The sequence below is a fragment of the Ptychodera flava genome, chromosome 19, assembly GCF_041260155.1.
Source record: "Ptychodera flava strain L36383 chromosome 19, AS_Pfla_20210202, whole genome shotgun sequence".
Lineage (NCBI taxonomy): Eukaryota > Metazoa > Hemichordata > Enteropneusta > Ptychoderidae > Ptychodera > Ptychodera flava.
The window spans coordinates 19,679,736-19,703,253 of record NC_091946.1 but is presented as its reverse complement, the minus strand read 5'-3'; the positions used below and the strand labels follow the sequence as shown (position 1 = coordinate 19,703,253).

Here is a 23,518-nt window from a genome sequence, read left to right as displayed (position 1 = left end):
GAATAGGTCGACTAGATGATACTTTTATGTCGTGGTCCCTCACATTCATTACCGTAGAATTGTTACCTTTCGAAAAAAAAACAAGCTCTTGACTCTGAACTTGTCCGCAAAGACTTTCTCCACCTGTGCTCGTTGTGTTTCTTTGACGCGATACAGTGACGTAATTCCTTCAATTAGCCTACAAAGGTATCACGTAACGTGATTACAAGCTGGGATTAGGGCGATGTTGTGACAACAGGCGTTGTTATCGAGTTCAAAGAGCTGGCAAGAACACAAATAGTTGATTAACCGACACGAATATAGCGTTACCACTTAGTAGTACGCAGATGTGTAACCAGCTGTTATCAACTGTCCGATCGCAGCATCTATACCGCTTCGCTACTATGACGGAAAATTGCTCGACACAGTGCATGTGGTATTTAGATATGTCCATCTTCTTGATATTGACTGAAGTTCAATATTTTAGAACGGTTTGAAGTGCCCCCTTCTCTCAATTTGCATATAACGACGTCTTTTCAATTAAGGTAATATGCACCTCGAAAATGAAAGACAAACGTTTGCTCAAACTTTCCTCAATGAATCTCGCAACCATTCTCTTTCAAAACCAATAATAAAAATCGGCGGTCATCGTGCAAATTTTGGTACTGGGAAAAAATTACCCAAGATTTACAGATACTTCTAATTCAAAATGTCCACCATACCTGTGAGAACTCTATAGAGAAAAATAACATTTTCGATTTTCGAAACACTAAGACGGTAAAAAGTTTTCTTTCGCTCAGAGCTTTAAAATGAACCCCCACAAGTGGTAGATCAGAATAGAATTGATAAAGTTTGAAAGCCAGACTATCTATCTGTCCCCGAGGCGCGACCTACCTTAAAGCTGCACAAACCGACTTTTAATATCCTTTCCATTATATTTATTCTGATCGTCAAACACACTCATAACTAAGTGATGCTGGAATGCGTGATCTGCAGTTTGATAGCGCAGCCTGAACGTTTGTGATGTTCAACTATTACTAATATCAGAATTGTACGCAGTTTACTAGCCCATAGACCCAGCGTTGGTCTATGGTTAGCAAGGCAAATACATTGTATTCCAATAGACTGCCAGCAGCCGACTTAGAAAGGTTACGTTTCTTATGTGACAAAAATAATGAAATAGTCATCAAAAGTTAGAACGATTTTCCCTTTGAGACAGGGGAATACATTTATTCAGTGACGTCATGATATCTGGAATCAGCGAAAGGTGCAGATGTGACGCGCGCCCAAATATGCAGCAACTGTGGAAACGACATCGACAAAGAATGCAGACAGATATACACGCAGTATAATGAACTGAGTCAAAACAAAAATATGGTGGAGCCTCGTTTTGAAGAAATGGCATAGACAGATTTCTCAGACAAGAGAAACATCAATGTAGTTTTCAATGTAGTCGACATTTGAAGGACTCTGGAACTTAGGGATACATGGTAAAGAAATACAGTTCAGTACAGTAGAGCGAGTTTGAGCTGGTGAAGGGGTTCGTGGAATAACGTGACTGATTGAGGTTTCTTGGGCCCCAAGGTGACAGGTGTGAACAACATACAAAAATGTTAACATCATTTTTCACACCATTGAGCGTTACCAAGTCACGTACGATCGTCGACTTTTCTACAACGTTAACCCACGTACAGAGCAAACTCCGGGTATGGAACTTCCGCGACCTCTACCGAACATTTCCCAACGGCAGCGCATGCAGACTTCTCGAAAGAACGTTGTCTCGGCTTGCTCCTAGCGGAGCGCAATCGCCCCAGTAAAGTGAATTGAGACACCAAGTTACTGCCCAGCAAATTGAAAAGCCATCTCAATCGAGTTTTCTGCCTCAGTGACCATACCTTCTGGTTTCCTTTGATGGTCGTCGCGGCTCTCATACCCATGCCGCGCATCAGCGATTATGAAAAAAACCCGCAGTGAAATGTTTTTATCAACCGCGCGGCCGTAAAACCTAGCGTTCGGTCGAGTCGTAACGGTTTTGCTTACAAGTGGTTGACAAAGGTTGTTTAATAGGTTATGCTAGAGCCGGCCTATACTTCCCAGATCATAAACACACATAGCAACAACTTAGGGTCAGTTATGTTCTAGAGAATCCTTCATATTGGAATGTCTTCGGGTTGGAGATAGAAGAACCGATCTGACAACCCGACAATGGTCAACATAAGGTAGTCAGAATTCTGTGGCTTTTTTGAAGGAAGCGACTATTTGTACCCCGTGAATGACGATCTAATACGTCCCTGATATTGGTGAATAAAATTATACCGCCGTGCACGATGTTAAAAGGATGCTGCGACCCCGATGTTAACATTTATTGACAACAACAGAACTGCCATTAAACACTTACGTGTTCTTTTTCACCGATCGTTTTTGGAGGTCGTGCCACGTACACAAAAAAGTTTGCCATCATGTGTCCTTGTCGGCGCCAGTCTGTCTGATGCCGACAATTCTATTTGGATGTTGGGGTGGTAGAATGGTTGTACTGGGTTATGGGAAACCCTACGTGATCTTACTATTCTTCCATTATATTATTACTTTTACAATGTCCACTCACTATACAAATACATGCATCACTTCAAAATATAATTAATTAGAGCCAAGAAATAAATCACAATAACTGACTTACTTTCTAACAATATATGTATATATATATATATATATATATATATATATATATATATATATATATATATATATATATATATATGTATATATGTATATATTATATCTGTGCTATATATTGTATATATGGATAATACTATGTGTATTTATCTGATTTATATACTATATATCTGTGCTATATATTGTATGTATTGATATTACTATAATAATGTATATGGAGAGAGAGAGAGAGAGAGAGAGAGAGAGAGAGAGAGAGAGAGAGAGAGAGAGAGAGAGAGAGAGAGAGAGAGAGAGAGAGAGAGAGAGAGAGAGAGAGAGATGTCAAGGATATCCATATCTGGCTGATAGGGATTGCATCAAATTACAGGCTGCGATCGAGTTTTAAAAGACGTCTGCACACGTTTGACACCCATGATGTCCTCAAGTTTGAGGTGATTAATATCGACAAGGTTACCCGCCCGTACATTGAAGGGACACTCCGCGAAGGTTGTGAGATGTTCCGACTCGTTTGGGTTTAATCAGGCCTGAGACATTTCAATGAAAACGGTCCTTGAGGCATCAGAGTCGTATTTTCCAGAAACTCAAGTTTGCTTAAAAGACCTTCTCCATGTCATGATATCAGTAGCATTAACATGGATTGCCAGAAACAGTGTAACTGCTTGCTTTCCGATTGAGGGGAAAACAGACAGAGACTGCGGGAATGCTATACACTTTCTATATCATATCGCTATCCCTCCGGGAACCGTATTGGAAAGGCTCCGCGCATTTGAGGGCGCCAATATGCATACAACTAACAAGTAAGTAACTAGTCCTCTCTCCATCAAGTTCGTTTCCTAGCAACAAGGATAAACGCGAAAGAATTATCGATGAGGTGCAGAAGAGTCAATATTCTATTTGTTCACAGAAAGAATAGAAAACATGATAACGCACCGCAGCTCTGGATAAAGACCCATTCACACGTTGATAATCTCAAATGATCTGTCGACTTTCGCCACCGGTCACTTCTTGTCCTCTGCGGAAATTTTTCACTCGAGGTCACTCGATTTTGACAAAAACTTTTTGTTTCAGTGAGCATTCATCATCAGAAATATTTATTTAGGATAAAATACAAATTGCACGAAAGAGAGTCGGTCTGCTGAGATCGAAGACAGGCGGTCATATTGCAATTAACGTCATAGCTGAAAGCTATTGGCGTGTATGGCGTGTATTCAAATCTATTGAGTAACCTTAGAATGAATCATTGTAACCCTATGGAACAAATTTACGAGAGTACAAAGAATCCGCCTTTGCCACAAAGCGCCTTGTTTGTACTGATCTGAGAGCGAGGGGCCTGCAAAGAAAAACACATTATGCCTCCGTCACCATACTTCTGGTACTGTTCATCCAAAAGCGTCTATTTACCTGTCGTGGCAACTTGTTACCCCTGCACACAGCCGGCCGCCTGCTGGGAGCACCGTAGCTTGATTTCTTTTTCCGTTGCTGTGAATACACGATAGCCACAAATCTGGACTTCTTCGGGAAGCGTCGTCGGTCTTTCTCCCTCACCCACCTGTTACTGAAATCTGGCGGCTCCGCGAAGGAAGAGCCCGGCGCTATGGACTCGGACCCCGAGTCGGAACCGAAGTTGGACCCGAGAATACCATATATCGACTGGTCAGTCCGATATACTTTTGTTTTTAAAGATTCGTATCTGATATGAACTTTTTACACATGGCACGCCTGGGAAGTACGTTCTCTCTTTTATTTCTCGTTTTTGAAGCCTGAGACTTAAATGGATGTACTCTCTGAGCTCAAAAGTTTAAAACTCTGTTTAATTTTCTTCAAATGTTTCTACATACGGAAACGAATTCATACGCAGGTTTTTTACTGTATTTTTCACGAATATATTATCAAGTTTGTCCGACGTAATCGCTCACCGCGCCCGTAGTGTTTCCCGCCTGTTAATTTGCCTTATAAAAGGAGAGCCATGTCGTATCTTATTTCCAGTTCGACTTTCTGACAGCTGAAGCATTTCCCCGGTGGCATATCCACAGCCGAGGCGCGACGCGACTGTATCCCTGTCGTCCCGTCTATTTTGCCTTCGGCACATACTTAGTGTGAATAAGTTGTCTGTTGACGTGCCAATCAGAGAGTGGAGGGTGGGTGACGACGCCAAACCTGAAAAATAGAAGCTCCAACTCAATAAAAGTGTCCTTGTTCTCCCACTTGCCGTATACGTATTAATTTACTGCCAAGCACTTGTTGTCTTTCACGCACACGAAAGCCTGGTGTCACAACGCTCAACTTTGTCAACGATTATAACACTTGGGTGAATAAGAAAGGGCTAATTTGAAATAAAGCCCATCGAACGAAGAACCCAAGGTCCCCTTTTATCACTCAAGAGTAATATCGAACCAGTTTTTCGATTATCTGCCAGCGATTCTCTTAGAGACAAAAGGGGATGGCTTTGAGTTGTAAGGCTTCAGTGAACACAAAAACATGTCAGGCACTCAGAACAAAAGTTGCCGGATTGTGGTGTTATGGTGGCAGCTCTACCGCCATAGTAGACTTAATCCACAATTTTTTTTTCAAACTTAAGATTACCTTACTTGAAGTCAAGAAGTTGTACAAGATTTCAAAACTAACAAGCACCTTGATAACAATTGTTCTAGCTTTTACTTAATTTGTCAAAAGGAATTTTCAGCACAGCCCAGATGGAGGGACTTAACTCTCAGTGTTTTGTGTCGTATGCAAGAATGAAAATCATTGGTCACACATTTACATCTGGAAGTGAATTAATACCGCGACAGTTGAAGTCTGCCATTTTCACCATCTCTCTGTAATATAAATTTTCTATTCTCGCACAAAAATCCTGAAAAGTCGGTTTAATTTTCACTTAAGGTGTCAAATCCAGTCAAGACAAGCCGTAGACCAGCAAATCTCCGATATTGAGAGGCCAGAAATCTTTCCTAGAGGTGCAGTCTTAAAACTATCTAGCGCAGCATTAGCTTAATATCGCAAAGTACAGTCCTACCATAAATGTTATCAGACACGCGACCTTCTATAATAGACCATCGCGCAGGAATTTTTCGCGCTGCTTTGAACCACGTTTATCTGGAATACAACTACCCTTCTTTTTGGACACCATAGCTGGTAAAATCACTAGTTCAAATCAAACTCGAAGTTCTGACCCTATTAAGGCCCGCTTTATTCGCAGGCCTCTTTCAGCGATGAGTGCGTTTGTCGGTCCTTATAGGCTTAATTGTTTATTTAACGGTAATGATTCGACGTCCATTGTCATTGACGCTATTGGATCTGTGTCAAATTTGGTCATTACGGTCATCCGGGCTGACTAATAACATACCGCAGGTGTACCGATGGGTGTGTAAATATAGACTTGGATACAGACAACAGACACAGTAGGGAGGACAAGAGAAAAGAAATGAAGGAGACAAAAGACGGGACAAGAAAGAGAAACAGAAGAATTAAAAGTGACAGCTGTTGAACACACCTATGGGTAGACGCCATTAAGAAGAACACGAATTGCAAAGTAAACTAATGGTCTGAAAAGTTCCGTAAAAACACATTTCATGAATTACAGTATTGTAAGATACAGAAAAGCGTTTACCGATCTTTGACGTCTGTCTACGATTAAGAAATTTGCACGTTCGAAAGGAAGCCTGCGTTCACAAGGCTTGGTTGCCAAGTTGAGCAAATGAAACATGTACATTGTTGCTCAAGTAACTTTCAGATGCAACGTCCCCACCCATGGCAACATAATTGGGAGTAGTTTGCCGCATCGGCCAACATGACAGCTTTCCATGTTTGTGCTCAAATTCAAACACATTTAAAAAACAAAAATTTCTTCAATATTCAGATATTTTATCAGGGCATAACGCTTCCATCTCCCCACTCCTCATTGGCAACTTAATATATATCGCTGTGTAATGGCAGCTGCTCTTTTCTGCACGGTTTCGCCATGGTATTTGCTAAAACCTGTAAGATTCTTTTTCGGCAAGATGATACACGTTGTATCCTAATTCCTTGTAAATAGGTTATAATTGATTTGCACTCCGCTAAGTAGAATAACAAAGGTAATTTGCAAATACAGGGCAGAAATATTTCGGAAAAATGCCAGACACTAATGTATTGAAGCTTCCAATTGTTGCGAGAAAATCAGCCATCGAGAGCACCAGTGATATTTTGGGATTAGGTGCAAGCCAGGTACAATTGAACAAGTCGCCCTTTTTAGACCCATTCGTACACCTGAATTGAACGTAATTTGAACAATTGTCATGGAATGTGACGTAAACACAAAAGCGTCTCGATGAAATCACCGCAGACCCCCAGAGGCGGCGGTAATTTGGATATTACGGCACAGAAAACACAACCTGACGGTGTCAACGCGCCCAGTGAACAATGCTGGTCACTCGCCGCGTTCTCGTATGACTTTAGACATCCCCCCCCCCTCTCTCTCTCTCTCTCTCTCTCTCTCTCTCTCTCTCTCTCTCTCTCTCTCTCTCTCTCTCTCTCTCTCAACAAGTATCCGGTAAACTCGCAGTTATAAAAAGAAACTTAGGAAATTTCTATACTATTTCCGAAATCTTTGGCTTTTATATGCCACAGCTTCGTCGTTTTTGATGACAGAGTCAACAAACACCATGTGCCCGCTAACAATGTCGTGGTGACGGAATTCAGGTGGATCCCCCATAAAGTGCAATGGAAATGGTATATCTCATGTGAAATAGGGGAGAATCTGGGTACGGTCTCACAGCTTAACGTGTATTAAGCAAAATCAATTACAGGACAGAAATATCTGTAGATATAATGTTACCTTCATTGTCAAGGCAGGTGACTTAGATTTGCGCGACAAAACACATTTGAAAGTGATTTACTTTATTTACTACTTACAGGATTTCAGCATATTCTACGTGATTCTTTTCATGGCGTCAAATCATCGCGTGCTGTACTATTAGCTTTGAAGACTAAGAAACTGTAAACTTTCCATTATGTAGTCGCGTACCGCACAGACTACAGTGTTATTCTATCTGCTGAAGAAAGATGAGCAGACGAAACTGATCGCGTTCACAGCATTCAAACACTGGTCACTGCAAACGTTGAAAACGTCAAACGTTACAGGGAAACTCTCGATACTATTTCTTTCAAAGACGGTATAGCAGAACATTTGTTGTGTTTGGTGATGACTTGGGACTAACCGATTACCTAACATAGTGTTACGAGTAGTAAGCTAGACAAACACGTTTCTAGGCACAGGGAATGTGTCCAGTGATGGTTATATGGAAAGAAATCGACACATTCTTCGGAATGTGACCCTACTTGACCCATCACGAGATGCATGTAATCTCAGAAACAGAAGGGTAGATTTTTAGCTGGGCTAAAATCCCAGCAACCCCACCGTCCACCGGACCATAAAACAGAACAGAACTAAACAAAACCAACCGCAGAGCGAAACATTCACCCATCTGTGGCCTGGGTGGCGCTCTACTCACATGAAGTAGTTTACGAGAACTCCCGAATGATGCAAGAGAGAAAGGCAAGACAGGAGCTCAGAATTAGATAGACAGACATGTAACTTTGATGCTGACAATGATATTTATTACACCTCACCTATAGTACTGATCTCGTGATTGGCTCAAAGTCCGCCACGTGACATTCCAAAAAAAGTGATATAACATGGTTCGATTTGCTATTGCCCTCGACTCTTGCCCGCTATGCGCTAGCCGTTCGAACACAAGTTCTTGGGCAGGCCACAAATCGTGATATTGCCCTCACTGTTATGTGTTATTATTTACTTATTACACCTCACTCATTCAGCGTGCACTGCCATTGGTTAAACACGACTCACGTGACATGTAAAAGAACGTGATGATGCCCTCTGCGAACGTGATGATGCCCTCTGCGAACTTGATGATGCCCTCTGCATTTGATATTACATGGATGACGTCATTTTACTTACTGCGCATCCTTTCTGCGCTTAACAAATTGTCGTTCGCTTGTACTTGCTACTATTGCTGCGAAACGTCATGCAGAGCTGTCACCGGCACAGTTAGACGATATTTTGATGCAAGTAAACAGCAAACGAACGAAAATGGCAACAAGGAATGCAATTTCTGTGTTCAGCGACTATGCAAGCAACAAATTTGGATACGCGACCGAGGAGATCGGCAAACTTCAGCGGCAACCCTAGACTTGGCACTGACAACATTTTACGCTGAGGTCCGGACTCATGCAGAAAGGCGAACTGTAGGCCCCCTACTCGAAGTTTGTTCGGTGTAATAAAAATTAATAACACATGAGAGCTAGGGCAAGATCACGATTTTTTGCCTGCCCTCGGGCTGGTGGTCATGATTGAAATATTGATGATGCCCTCGCCTACGGCTCGGGCATCATCAATATTTCGATCATGACCACCATCCCTTGGGCAGGCAATAAATCGTGATCTTGCCCTCGCTCTCATGTGTTATTATTTAAATATACCGTATTTAAATATGCCATATTATATTACCATTCCCTGTCAATCGCGTTTTGATTGGTCGAGCTGAACCACGTGACTGCCCTCAAATACACAGTAATGGTTTGTTTTCGTGCCCGTGAATATCGTAAATATAGAAACTTTACAGCTAAAACGAAAATAGCAATTTGTACAAAATTCATCATCAACCACAAAATAAAATGGAGCATCTGTCGACCAAGTTTAGACGCTTTTTTCGAAAGAAATATCCTGATTTGCAAAATTTTGGCAGCGCGCACTACTCATTGTCAGGTTCTTGGGCCCCGTTGTCGTTCGCACGGGAAATTTTAGTAAATTTTGACAGTTTTTCGGTGTTCAGTGATAATATAATGGAAATAACAGACTCCGCGCTGACCATTAACGTTTATTAATGGGCGCGGGCGAGAGGAAAGCCAAATTAACGGGCGAGGCTAGCCTCGCCCGTTAATATTTGGCTTTCCTCCCGCCCTTGCCCATAAATAAACGTTAATGGTCGGCGCGTCGCCCGTTATTTCTATATTTAAATATACCAAATGTATATGTATATATATATATATATATATATATATATATATATATATATGTATAGGATAAAGCCCGAGTACGAGGGCTCTTCTGGTATATAAAGTCCAACCCAACGATAAAATGTCGAGGCCGCAGGCCGAGACATTTTATCGTAGGGTTGGACTTTATATACCAGAAGAGCCCGAGTATGAGGGTTTTATCCGACTTAAAAACTATCGCCCCTAACTGATATATTTTCGTTTTCAATGTGTTTACGTCAGCCGTCGCCTTTGTCAATGTAACATGTTTAGGATATTAATTAAAACTTCTATTTGTGAAATAGCCTTCCAGTGTGATGGAACATCCTATAAATGCCCTAGGGCACATTATATAAATGCCCTAGGGCACAGCGATTTTGTGTTGCAAGCTGGTTTCCACTGTGTTACCAAATTTGAATATTAAAACGTATCAGATGTCTACAGAATATGACATGTTCACTTTTGATTGGACAGTACTTTACTACGGCGCTGTCATTCGTTTCTGGAATTTGGTGACCAAGGCTTTACGAGTAGATAAAACACCCTGAATTGAGCACTCTGATTGGTCAATCAACAGTAGATAGTTTTTAAATATATATATATATATATATATATATATCAATGCTGACAAATCTACGCTGTCAAACAAACTCTCTGAGTTGGTTTCTTCAAAATGTCGTCACCAAAGCAAATATTATTTATCAAATTTTTACACCACCTACAAACAGAATGGTACATCCTAACCATATGAGTGAGAGTGTAGAGCTAAAAGCCTTTCACGTCTGTCTGAAGATTGTGGGATGCATGAAATTTAAGTAGCAGATTATTTCTTTGCATTTGAAGTAAATTGTGTTATTATATGTATGTATGTATGTATGTATGTATGTATGTATGTATGTATGTATGTATGTGTGTGTGTGTATATATATATATATATATATATATATATATATATATATATATATATATATATATATATATATAAGAGATACAAAAGATATATATATGAGATACAAGAGAGAGAGAGAGAGACAGAGAGAGAGAGACAGAGAGATGCATGCAGACAGTTGCCGACAGAATGTTGACAGAAGCATGTAGCTGACAAAACATACCTAGCTTTGTTACCAGGGCGAATTTCTGAACAGAGAAATAGAAAGCGGCAAAAAATTACCATCGGCGAGCACACTACCTAGCCACCAAGACGAAGAACATGATCTCTTTTCGCTTTTCTTGGCTAACCCAGCCTTCGTCGCGATTCTTATGCGGTCATTTAGTAAACCCTCAATACAATAATCGTCTCATCGAAAGAATAATAGTTTCTTGAGGGCAATCTGTCTCTGATGGAGTCGAGAGTGTCCAAGTGACGTTCGATTTTTCATCAAGTCTCTAGCCTATCGCACTTGTGAAAACTGTTCACACAAAACCGCACATTATGGTTCTACTTAGTTCAGCATGAGGGCCTAAGTAAGTGTTTGGATATTGTGTGTCGTATGGGAGTAACAATGAGGGCGCACCCAACGTCTAGCGTGAACGATCCTTCATATGGCATTGTTATAATGGTGGTCGATAAATATAGTACATCAGCAGAAATGTATCACTTAAGGTTATGTTGAATTGCACCACTGCATCCACGTATTCGGCAGCCTTTCTATTGCATGTATCACCACTTTGTTAATGGTAGCGCCCTCTAGCTAGACCTTTGATGTATCTCCAATCATTTTTGTTCTGTTTTTGTAATGCAGTTACTTGTTCTATTCCCAAAACCATGTCGAAATGTTCAATGATCAACCTGTTAACAAAGCACGTATGTGTATTATGTCCCTTGCTACGTTACTGTTGCAGGCTGAATTTAAGTCCGGCCCAGAATTCATTTAAACATAGTATCTCATATTCTACACAATGCCCCGTGTTGGTAAGGTAAGGCCCCTTGTTAATACTTCACATAATTTAGGCAGGAAGGAAATATATTAAATGTACTAGTTTTCTGAAAATATTGAAAATATTAACAAAAGTTTGGATTATTGTCCCCGGTAGATTGCAATGTGTATTAGAAACAAAGTGCTTCGGTGAGTTGTGTACTGCGCACAAGCGCATGAGCATGCGTGTATACATTATAACAAGAAAGTGATGTTTTAGCCCATTCGTTCCTATCTCCCTCTACAGAAAACAATAGGGTTGTATCAAATTGGGCTGTGAAAGGGTTATTATGCCTAATAAAAACGAAAGTAGTACAATCTAGTTGAAGTAAAAGCCGCAAACCATTTTCATCCATAATTCACAATTACAAATCTAAAACCTCGAAGAGAAAATGGCTACACCGTGACCTCAGCTCACGTTTTTGATGAAAAAGTCTTTAAATAGCAAGTTGTTTCGGTGAAATTTTTGCACGCAGCGTGCATGGGAAGACTGAAAAAAAGGAGAAAGACGAAGAAACTGCGCATGTGCGGAGTGTGATCATAGAGGAACCTGGTCAATAATCCATTACACCGTAGAAATATATTCCAAAAAAATTTGGTCGATATCAATTTAGGAAACAGCAAGACAAAATTGAATTAGTTATAGCAAATCGATTGTCTCATTTTCGAAAATGAACTAAATCGGAAAGAGACAATTTCATTGCCATGTTTCATTGAAAAATCACAAAACTGCTCATCGGAGCATCGCTAGGACCCAGGAAACTTTCGACTGTGTTCATCCAGATTGACCATTCTAGACTTTTCAACGCATCGCAGTGCAGTGGTGTGGTGTCGGAGTCACTGTAAAAGGCGGGAAAAGTTCCACAAACTCCAATCGCGTCATGACGTACATGTTGAAAATTCGTCAAAACAAGGTCGTTGTCGGTGTGCGCTGGTACAGGTACTGTTGCCAACCTTAAACCCCCTCCCCTCCCGAACATGTGTCATGGATGTACTGAAAGTTTAGACCCGTAATTCTGCAAACAGCTGGCCAATCGGATATCAGGAGACGATCTTCGTAGTGAAAAGACAAAACATGCAAATTGCACGTTTTAATTTAACTTTGTGCTCGATATATAGACATTATTATGAGTTCAATGTTAAAAATTGCAAATAATGTTTGTTATCGACACCTCAGCACCACTCGGACGCCAGCGTTCTGACCTCAAGTTGCATTTTCCCAGGGCAAATCTTCACAATTATCTTTTTGTGTTGTTAGGATTAAGAAAAGGTAAAGGGTTGTTCACCTCAATTTACCTGCATGCGAACCCTACCGGAGCCCATTCAAAGTCCAGAGTCGCTGTGACGGCTAATTTGCCGCCGTCAAAGCGAAATACTAACTGTCCTGTATGTGTGTGAATTACCCCGTGGTATCAAGTCGTGTTTGTTTTGTGGTTGTCTGACGGATCAAGTGTAAAAAAAATTATATAAGAGACACGAGTTCTAGACTGAAAGATTCAGTCGCGTGCGGGCGCTCCGGCGGAGCGTCCGCACGCGACTGAATCTTTCAGTCTACACGAGTTCCAGACGTATTTCTTCATCTTAATGTAGTCATAATGCAAATAGCTGAGCCAGCGTTTTCTAAGCGTGAATGTATGAAAATAAGGGTGCACAATGTACCTGTATGTCGATGCAAGTCTCAAAACGTTGAAAGTTGTGAAATTTTCATCTGAATTTTTTTACACAGGCTTTCGCCAAGAAACACGAATCAACTGCAATAGCAGTAGCGATTTTGAAAACCACAAATATATGCCCAGACTTGCTCCAGGTCTTGGGCGTATAAGTGTCAAAACATATAATGAAGGACTGAACATCAGCAGACCGACGCGCTAAATGGTAGGCTGTTGCGCTGATCGTGGGGTGAACGCCTTGGCCAGCCAGTAACTCAGCTGCCGAGGAAAGCCATGCAACTTGGGGCCAGTCTAAAATATGACGTGTTAGGGGCCTTTACTGGCTGAAGCCATTACTAACACTTGTCCAAAATATCGTCTGCAGCAGTCAATGTCGTGCACACGATGCTAACAATATTCCGTTACAAACCAATCAAAATAACCAAACCAAATAACTATCAGCCCTATTGATTTGAACACCCACCTCCCACGATTGCGAACGCGACGATAACTGCGGAATCACTTTCTACAGAATCACTGCAAGAAATAAATAAGAATGTCGCCGAGAATGTACTCCAGCGGAATTTTTGGAGTCCACGAAATTCATCTTTTGTTTCGCATTTTTTTTCAAAACTTCAAACAACTTCACGGTTGCTGTAATGTCTGTAATATTATAGTATTACGACAGGCATAAACAATGATGTAGACATTTCATTATAAGATAGGAATAACTGTTTTGTTAACACCTAATACAATAGTCCGAAAATACTTGAATACCGTGTCTACACATTATAGGGATAGCATAGAGTCGAGGGCTTGGCAATGTGACGGCCGCGTTGAAATTTGTATATGAAGCGAGTGTCGTGTTTCGTTGTGTTTGTACTTTGAACCACAATCACTCACCGGCGCTTTAGCACATATTTTGTTTAGTCAACAGCCGGAACGAAATTTGTTTTGATGTTGTCCAGGCGTAAACAATCACAACGAATCAAACAGGGGCACGAGCAAACAAACCCATAAATAAACACGCACAGAATAGACACGGCAGACGTACGGTAAATAAGCGTACAATGTCGAGGAAGCCAGTGCGTCAAACCCGCGTCGTTTGGCGCATCCACAATGAAAATACCGCGCTAATACCTGGGTACGCAGAGAAAGTATTGGTCAGGCCATTATAACACTGGCCTTATTACTCCTATTCAAGCGTCAGATATGTACAAATTACCGTTACATCGTAAAAGAGCCGGAGGAAATTGCCGATCAACAAAAACAAATATGCGAGCGCCAATTTTAAGGGAAGCCAGATTGTGTACGGATATCCTGTGCTTACAATTTCGATACATGGCCGTGAGGCAGTAAAATGGTCGTTACGTTCATTTATGCTAGAGTCACGAAACGTTATCGAAACCAAGAGAGCGCCATGTCTGATCGAAATTCAGGTGACCTCGATCCTGTCACCCTAAATTAAATTTCCGACAAGACATATCTGCACTGTGATAAAATATTATGTATTTGCCAGTACCACACCCACCACCTGAATCACGCATAAAAATTATTCGTGTCATTGTGAAACTGTCGACAGAGCAATACCACTGTCTGGTTAAAATAAGTCCTCATTAGCGCATGCGCTGTCGGTTATTCAGTTGAAATATGAGTCATCTCGCAAAAAGGTAAACACGCCGTGACGTCATACAGCGCGATTGATATTCGAGCCATTGTAGGGCATATGACGAGGCGGATTCAAACAGACATTTAGCCTCATACCTACTTCAAAGCGACATGGGTAGAGCAGCCTGAAAACATCTATTTCCAATTTTAAAGGTGTGTTTGCACAGCAATGATCCATCACGTCTAACGCGTGAAACTGTGGGGTTTTGTGTCCAGAGGTGGTGAAAGACGATGTTTGCCGTCTTCCCATGGTTGCCATAGCGCTTTTAGCTTACATCTTTCTCTGATTTTCTTCCAGGTTACCAATCGACCCGTTGGGCAGTATGGCTTCAACGTCAAGTAAGTATGCAATATTTGAAAATGATATTTTTCTTTTGTCAGAAAAAAGGTATATATTGACTTCCCATTATACACTATTCTCAAACGGAAGGCTGTCTGCGATTTGTTCCCAGTAGTGAATCATGGGTCCATTACTAGGAATTATCTTTCCGTTTTCCGCAGCACGAAGGACGTGTACAAAAATCATTCATATAATTTCCACTTTGGACTGGGTGTTACTGCCGACTTTAGATTCTGAAATCTCGCGCCAGCGCCGGCGATCTTTGAATTCTATGTTTTTCAGAATTCGTTTCTCCCTCACGAATGGTAATGCGACGGAACGTTTGATTTCACAACTCACCGGCTATCAAATGTCAGCTCATGCAGGTCAAAGATCTGTTTTTCAAGGCTATGCGAAAAATGAGCAAGAGAAAACCACACACACCTTCTAATCTAGTTGGAATAACTAGTGTGTTCAATTTACCAAAGCTTTGGCTTGGTCATACATGGGCGCACCGATAAACATACGTACGACATGAGATTTCAGTTCCTGCGGGCTGAAATCGTGGGCGCGCGCAGGCGACATACACTGTCAGAGCAGCAATCAATGCCACAGGAAACACCACAGTACTAGATATGTGCCTAAAAATAAATGTGTGTAATTAAGCTTTGTTGTCACGTGAAAAAAATACTATCGAGGAACTTAGCTCAAAAAGTCATATCAATGGAAATTAATTAGACCTCAAGCCATGGTTTCAAATACCACATATTTTCGAGATGTATTTCGTTCTTAAAATCTGGTCTGATCACATTTGTTTCAGTACGTACAGATTAATCTATAAAAAAATGCATGCTATTTGGTATTTATGAAAGGTGCATGCAAAAATTAATCTTCACAATTAAAACTCTTTGTCATCGATCGCCAATTTCACCTTCATTTTAAAAATAGAATATGACCCAGCTGACTGTGTTGGCAAAAGCAGTCCTTTCAATAAGTTCACAAGGTTCGATCTATGCCAAATTAAGGTCAACACGGAACAATTATACAATCAGGCTTATTGCTATGCAAAATAGGTCAGCAAATAAAATGGCAAGTTTTGATAGCCGTTCTTCAATTAGCGACAATGGCTTTCTGTCAATGACTTCCACGGTAAATATGTCGTGAAGAAATTCCATTTACTTCGATTTGCCGATTCATCTGGAAGACTTGATATTTTAGAATATGGAAGTGGCCAGTGCCTGCAGTGGTTTTCTTGCATTATTACGAATAACCAAACTCCCCCAACAAATCTAAATACACCCTCACGCTTGAGATGAGAGCGGTTTCAGTTTACAATACAGGGCGAGCTCGTTTGTGTGTCCACTACACTTTGTGTTGAATGTGCACAGCGCTGTCATTCTAAAGAAATTTCGTGCTCTATTTTGGCGGGAAGAGAGTGGGCAGATTGGAAAAGTGAGCGCACGGTATATCAGCATGATTTCTCCGACCTTTGACACGGCATATTTTCTCATGCACTGCATTCAAGCTACACTATTTTGATTGTCTAGCTGACGAATATTGTAGACGTCTACAAACATTACTGCTTCTTGCAGAATTTTTCTCCTTCTCGACTGTGCAATTTCACCCTTTGTCCTTAATATTTGTTGACGTAATCATTTCAGATAGTCAATAATAAACACTGGACGGGGAAATGAGAATTTCGAATCCTACAAATGACGTCCACCTAAAGGGGTCCCTTGACGTAGAACACCCATTGTTCTGTGTGTACCAATATAATTCGCTCTCTGCAAGGTATTGTGAACCATTGAATTTTAAATCCGCCGAAACATTTTGTTTTCTGCTAATCTCATCAGGCATATGCTTCTGTAAGCCTAATCCTTAAAGTTTTACGAATAACCGTTAATATTTAATTTGAAACTCTAAATTATTCATATCCAAGGAAGCCCAACAATATGGAACAGACAAATACTTGACGAGCTTATCAAATTGCTTGATAATTTTGTTTCCTCCCTACAGTCTATAGGTTACATGTGAGAGTGTTTGTAGCGACGGCCGGGATATTTATTAACATAGCCTAAAAAGTGAACAATGTGCAAGCAAGCTGTGTTCTTCACAGCAGACTGTCTGGCTGTCGACCCCTTTTAGCGTAATTCTCGTTATTGGGAACATGAAGAAATGTGAATACCTTGAATATACGTGCTGAAGTGACAGATCAGCGAGTTGTTGTTAGTGTGCAACGGCTTCCCAGAGTTCATTGCTCTTGCCGACACGTTTCCATGGCAACGATCTTAAGTTGTCAGAAATCTAGGCCAAAATTTTGGTGAAACCCCAACGCAGATTATTTAAATGACACCATTAATTTCAGTCGCGCCGCCTTGCCTTCACATACCCAAGGAATTTAAATGGTATTCTGTTATTTGTATTTTTCCGTACGATTTCCATTTCTTGTGTTTAGAGAAGAAAAGTATTTGCTTAATTCTTGCTAGATAAGCTTATTGTCCTATATAAAAGTGCCAATCATATAAACGTAAATTCAACAGACCTTAACGAACGTTAATCACTTCATGTAATATGAAGTCGTAATTTGAAGCTGTGCCTGTCGTTGAAATGTAAAGCGGGATGCGCTACAATATCATGTGAGAGATGATCTGTTTGGAGAGATGTTCGAAAAGGGGGGAAAAAAACTAAAGGCTTGAAAATGTTTCAAGATTTTTATGCAGCTATGTTGCCTTCGTGAAGACAAATATAATTGAAAGTTACAAAAGGTGAAATGCACGATAAAGCACGCTTGTACTTAGTAAGATGAAAAGTATCCCTTAAGGCCAAAAGAGTATCTGAAAGTCTTCGTCCTGACATGATCTCCCAAATTCAACTGGCTACTATCTGTCCATCATTTCCGTCGCGTCACAGGCGTTCACACTCTCCCTAGTTGCACAAACCAGCACTGGGCCAGGTTTAGGGAAACGTATAATCAATTTATGGAAATTGATAATTAATTTGTCATAAAAACTGACGACATTATACTATAAGAATACGAATCGGGCGACAATTTATTATTCAATAATCGCATGATAAAAATAGTGTAAAGGTCGTGCTATTGTACTGTAAGCGACATTGACGTCTTATTTACGTATACATGGCAAGTTTTAAAACTTTTGAGGAAAAGATGCTTTCAGTGGGAACTGATGTGACCTCTGACCCAGAGGCATCCTTGCAGCTGGAAGAAAACATTACGCTGAAGTAGAATCAATTGACAGAATTTGTTAGAAAAAAAGACAAAAGATCATTTCTCCCATGATAGCGCGTCCCCTTATGCCTTTAGATCTCGATGGTCGTCACTAACAGAGACAAGACTCGAACCACAGTAAGAAATTCAGGGAAGCATCACAATTCCCGGGCCCAATCATATAAAGTTGACAATTCATTGACGCATGCAACTCCGTTTAGGTATAACAAACAAAGACGTTAGCCAATAAACACTTTGCAACAATTAAAATATTGAAGGACCGGATAATTTTGCACGGTTTCTGATTTCTGATGATAAAAATATTTTTCAGGCGTATTCAATATAGTAACCGATGATCCAAATATAGCATGCCTGTTCGCCACGGACTTCATTTACTAGTATTCTGATTATTTGTTGATACAAAATGAGCGTAAATAATCACAGTTTTCACGATATCTCCTATGTATCTTCGTGATGTTCATTGATATTTTTTTGTTCGGGGTGATTAAGACAACTATAGATGACTAGGTATCTACTTTCATCATTTAAAACGATTTTTTAAAAGCTGCCGAAATATCAACATGGCCGTGTCAGGTCAATGCATAGTGTTACATGGCCCCAATATATTTTTTTTATTAACTTCTTATTTGTCTATTATAATCAATTTTCACGGTGGGAAAGGAAATGGCGGAATTCTTACTTTGTTATTTTTATCATCAAAGATCAGAAACCGTGCAAAAAAGGCAATGTGAATTGATATAGAATATGAGATAAAATCGATTAAAAATAAAAACATAAATATTACAATTAAACGTAGTTAAGACATAACTGAGGCACGACTATTGTTGATTAATTTACTGAGTATATCATATAAAGCTATTCATCATCTGTAAAGATCTTGAGATAGATTAATGATTGTTAAAGGGATACACTCGTCGGAACTGCGTTCAAAGGTCATATGGGACTCATACGACCAATGTAAACACTGTATCCAAGGTACGATGTCTCTGTTATAATCTACATCATTCGTATAATTTAAATGTTGCAGCTATGAAGATGTGGTGCATCTACATATCGTGCACGAAGTACATTGTTTGTAAACAAGAAACTCGCATAGGCGCAGTTCCGACGACGGTTTCCCTTTAAGTTTTGATTACATACATAGGAGCCCTGTAGGATGAAGAGTTTAGCCTGCCTTCTTACAAAATATTATTTTGTCGACAAAACCAATTATGTTCATGTTTAGTCTGTTTCCAATTAAAGAAGTTCTAATCAAGGTCCAAGTTGTGGTTTAAAAACTTGTGATATGGTCACCTAGTGGTTTTTTGATGATATCTAAAATGTCGTCTTTTTTCTATCGTTCCAGGTGACGACTCTTTTGAAGGGGAGCTAGGAGACCCCTTTATCCTCAGTATTCACTTTATATCGGATCCCGGGGAGGCTGCTAAACTGAGGGACCTGTTACAACCTCTGCTCGAATGGTTTGATCCCGAATTTAGACTGTTCAACATCGTTGAACGAAATGAACCGAACGGTGTATCTCACCACAGACTCACCAACGGGGAGATTTCGCAGAGTACGCCCTCTATGGCCATATTGTTGTTTCTCCAGGAGGAGATTTTGATTGACAGGGTGAGTATCGCACAGCAGTATCTGGGTAAACAGCCGTGGAAGTTCCACCACAGTATAACACCAAATGGCAGATATTCTCTGTGCCCACCAAACCAACAGGACTATTATTCGTACTCTGACAGCCTGCCACTGTGGGGCGTGAGACAAGTCCACTACGGTAAAGAGCATCTCAGGTTTCAACTGTTTTGTAGTGAGCTCAACTGGAACGATATGATTGAGTTTTATCGGCTTATTCTCGGAAAAGAACCGGAAGAGAAGAAAGAGGACTTCTGTTATTTCGTTGTATACTCCCAGCCGAATCTTGATGTGCAATTAGCGCTGAAACGAGTGCCGAAGGGCACTCAACTACGGACGATAGATTCTGCCATCTTGCAATTCAAAGTGAACGAGGTGGGTAGCCTCGTTCCGTTGCTGCCGAATGTCTGTTCTCCAATCAGCAAACGCCGTTGGCAGACGACGGACTATGACGGAAATAAGGTTCTGCTGCAACTCACCAAGAAAGGGAGGCGATCAGGCAGTGTACAATCGTCGAAACCTCGTCCGAGGATCAAAATACCGACGCCTGTGAGAAATTTTCAGCACTACCATCCGGGATGGTACGTCTGACAGTGCGATACAATAGAGATTGCGATCGAGGCTGGTAATAACTCGTTAATAACACGAATACAACAGTACAAAGACATATATATAAAATACTTAAATGTAATCAATTGTGCCAGGTTAAATTTTACAGTTGCAAAACCATTTAGCGTTAATCCGAGTTTGTGTCCGTCGTCCAGGACATTCCATCCATGAACTGACAATTTTTGTAAAATCGCTGTGACCTTTAAGTCGCCGACGTGTTGAAACAGTATTAACATGAACGATTTAATAGGAATCAAACCTATTTGATACCAAATCATGGCAGCTAAATATACTCTTACAGAATTCTTGTAAATCATTGTTTGTCCAGAATAGTCTTTAGATACAGCGGCCATATTAACTCGGATCAAGATGGTGGACTGTTGGATTTTATCGTCTCAATCCTGCCTGTCGATCTGTCACTCTTTCGTCCATTAACTATCCGCACAACACTTTGCGGTCCTTTAGTTTTGACATTTTAACCATCAAATCCCCATTGCTGTGTCTTTACCTTCCAAGAGCATTGGCAGCAATGCGTCAGTACAAACGTTGTCACTGCAGACGATTAAACTTTTTCATATAAAGTAATCAAAAGTATATCGGCAAAATCAAATGAATTGTCCCATTAACCTTTTATTTTTCAATATTTTTTGTTTTTGTGAATTAACTTAAGTATCCTTTTCCCCATGCAGCATCGCAACACATCCAATCAACAGACCAATGTGTACTCATTTGGTATGTTATACAAATTGATGATATCAGGCTAGGCTTTAGGTGATTTGGAGAAACGTCGAGGCACATAGTATGGTTAGGGGTGGACCATTCGATTTTTGGGGGTGGTCAAAATTACATCATTAATATTTTTGGTAGGGTTAGGGATTTCAAGATGTTAAATTTGTCCGGAGTAGGAAGAGCAAGAATGCACTTCCCCCAACCTTTATTGTAGTTTCTCGTCACGTGAATTATTGTTGCAAGAAGACGTAAGGCTGCAAAATATTTAAAAAAAATAATTGCTCCTCAGATATTTTCCTTCCTGACTAGCCCCAAGAACTAAAGGTCCATCCTTCACAAAAAGTATATAACTATCAAACCATGGAAACAGCCGCGTCTTACGTTTTTACACCGTCAACAATACTGTATAATTGCTGAAAGAGTGAAAATATCCAAGTAATAGCAAATATCCCGTCCATTCGACCATTTAAACAATGCATTTAGCCATCTTGGGAGGCGGTGACGTCTTAAAAATCTCAAATATCTAAAGTCACGAAAAAGGGACACCGCCATTAATGAGACACGTCCATCACTTTGTGTCGTCTGCACACGCTGCAATATTCTTTCGCCTGTCAAATAGTCTATGCTGTTATCATTTGGCTTCATCGCCCTCCTCTATCTTTTTTGGCGTTCCGTCCTCAACCATCCGTTTGCAGATTTACCAACGGTTTGTCTCTCCCCTCAGATTTCATTTTGTAGAGTACATTTAACCTTTTCACATGTACAGGATTTCTAAAAATGTTAATTTATGTGTTGATATGGAAATCTAAAGAAAACTTATGCTCTAAAAATAGTTGCATTGTTTCTTCTTAATGAGTAAGTTATTGTGTAAAATTATTGATATTTTATAAAGGGCACAAAAGGTACTCAGTGTACACCAATTAGCAACGACGTTGACAGAATGGCGCCTACTCGATAAACTTTGACCTGGCGAACTGGCTGAAATTTCTCGAAAATCCTATATATTTTTTTATATAGCAGTTTAAATATTTTCGGCTAGATCCCGTAAATTGCTTAATATCAAGGGAAGAACCCCAAAATTTTAGTACTCTTTTGCTTCACGGCATATTTAGTAGAATACCCTTTTACTGTATATCCCACTGTAATCAGCCGGCCAAAGTATTTTCGAGGACGCCCTCTACGACAGAAATGTAGTTCAGATCTGGAGTCGATTTTGTAACGCTGGAATTAAACGTGTATTGCATGCATGTCAACCTAATTTTTACGAACCTATTTATTTGCAATAAAATGTTATTTTTTTAATCACATTGCGTAAAGAGCCGATCAGTTCAACATTGGCTATGTTTGAGAAAGTGAAGTTCCGTTACATTTCTGAGATATGAAAGAGGTGTATGCATGTGTGATACATGAACACATAGTCATAAACTTATATCATTCACATAACTGTCTATCAGAATACACAAACACACACAAACACACAACATCTTCAGAGGTAGATAAACATTTTTACATGTATGTGTGTATCGTGTATGTGCATGCATTCAGATGTTGTTGAATAACATGTCAATAGTGTGAATATACTCGTAGTGAGGTGTTGTGTTTTAAGCTCGAGTTTTTGTTGCCATCTCCATTGCCTTTATCATCATCATCATCATCATTATCATCATCATCGTCGTCATCATCATCATCATCATCATCATCATCATCATCATCATCATCATCATCATCATCAACAACAACAATAACAACAACAACATCAACACCATCATCATCATCATCGTCATCATCATCATCATCATCATTGTCGTTGTCGTCATCATCATCATCATCATCATCATCATCATCATCATCATCATCATCATCAACAACAACAACAACAACACAAAGACAACTTAATCAGGGCTATTATGAGCGGTAGCAAAGTGACAAAATTATCTCTTTAAAATAATTTTTTCAGTACGTGACGCTGTTCAGTTATGTTTCATAATAAACCCACTGTACATTTCATTATTTCTGTTAATTGGAATTGTTCGTATGGGTAAGATATTATTCCTTCACAGCGATTGTATCT

The 23,518-nt window shown here is 40.1% G+C and overlaps 1 protein-coding gene across 5 annotated transcripts in view; it reads left to right on the top strand.

The window, feature by feature from the left end:
• The window catches only part of LOC139118817 (protein FAM124A-like), a 37,801-nt gene extending 15,049 nt beyond the window's left edge, over positions 1-22,752 (top strand). The window contains exons 1-3 of one of the 5 annotated variants that reach the window (XM_070682294.1): positions 3,403-3,449; positions 15,216-15,256; positions 19,829-22,752. In XM_070682294.1, coding sequence (XP_070538395.1) covers positions 3,433-3,449; positions 15,216-15,256; positions 19,829-20,700 — 930 coding nt within the window. In that variant the 5' untranslated portion in view covers positions 3,403-3,432 and the 3' untranslated portion in view covers positions 20,701-22,752. Of the gene's footprint in view, positions 1-3,402; positions 3,450-3,893; positions 4,306-12,246; positions 12,541-14,544; positions 15,071-15,215; positions 15,257-19,828 lie in introns of those variants that run through there. The other 4 variants (XM_070682295.1, XM_070682296.1, XM_070682298.1 and 1 more) reach the window with 4 other exon arrangements.
• The last annotated feature ends 766 nt before the right edge of the window (positions 22,753-23,518 follow it).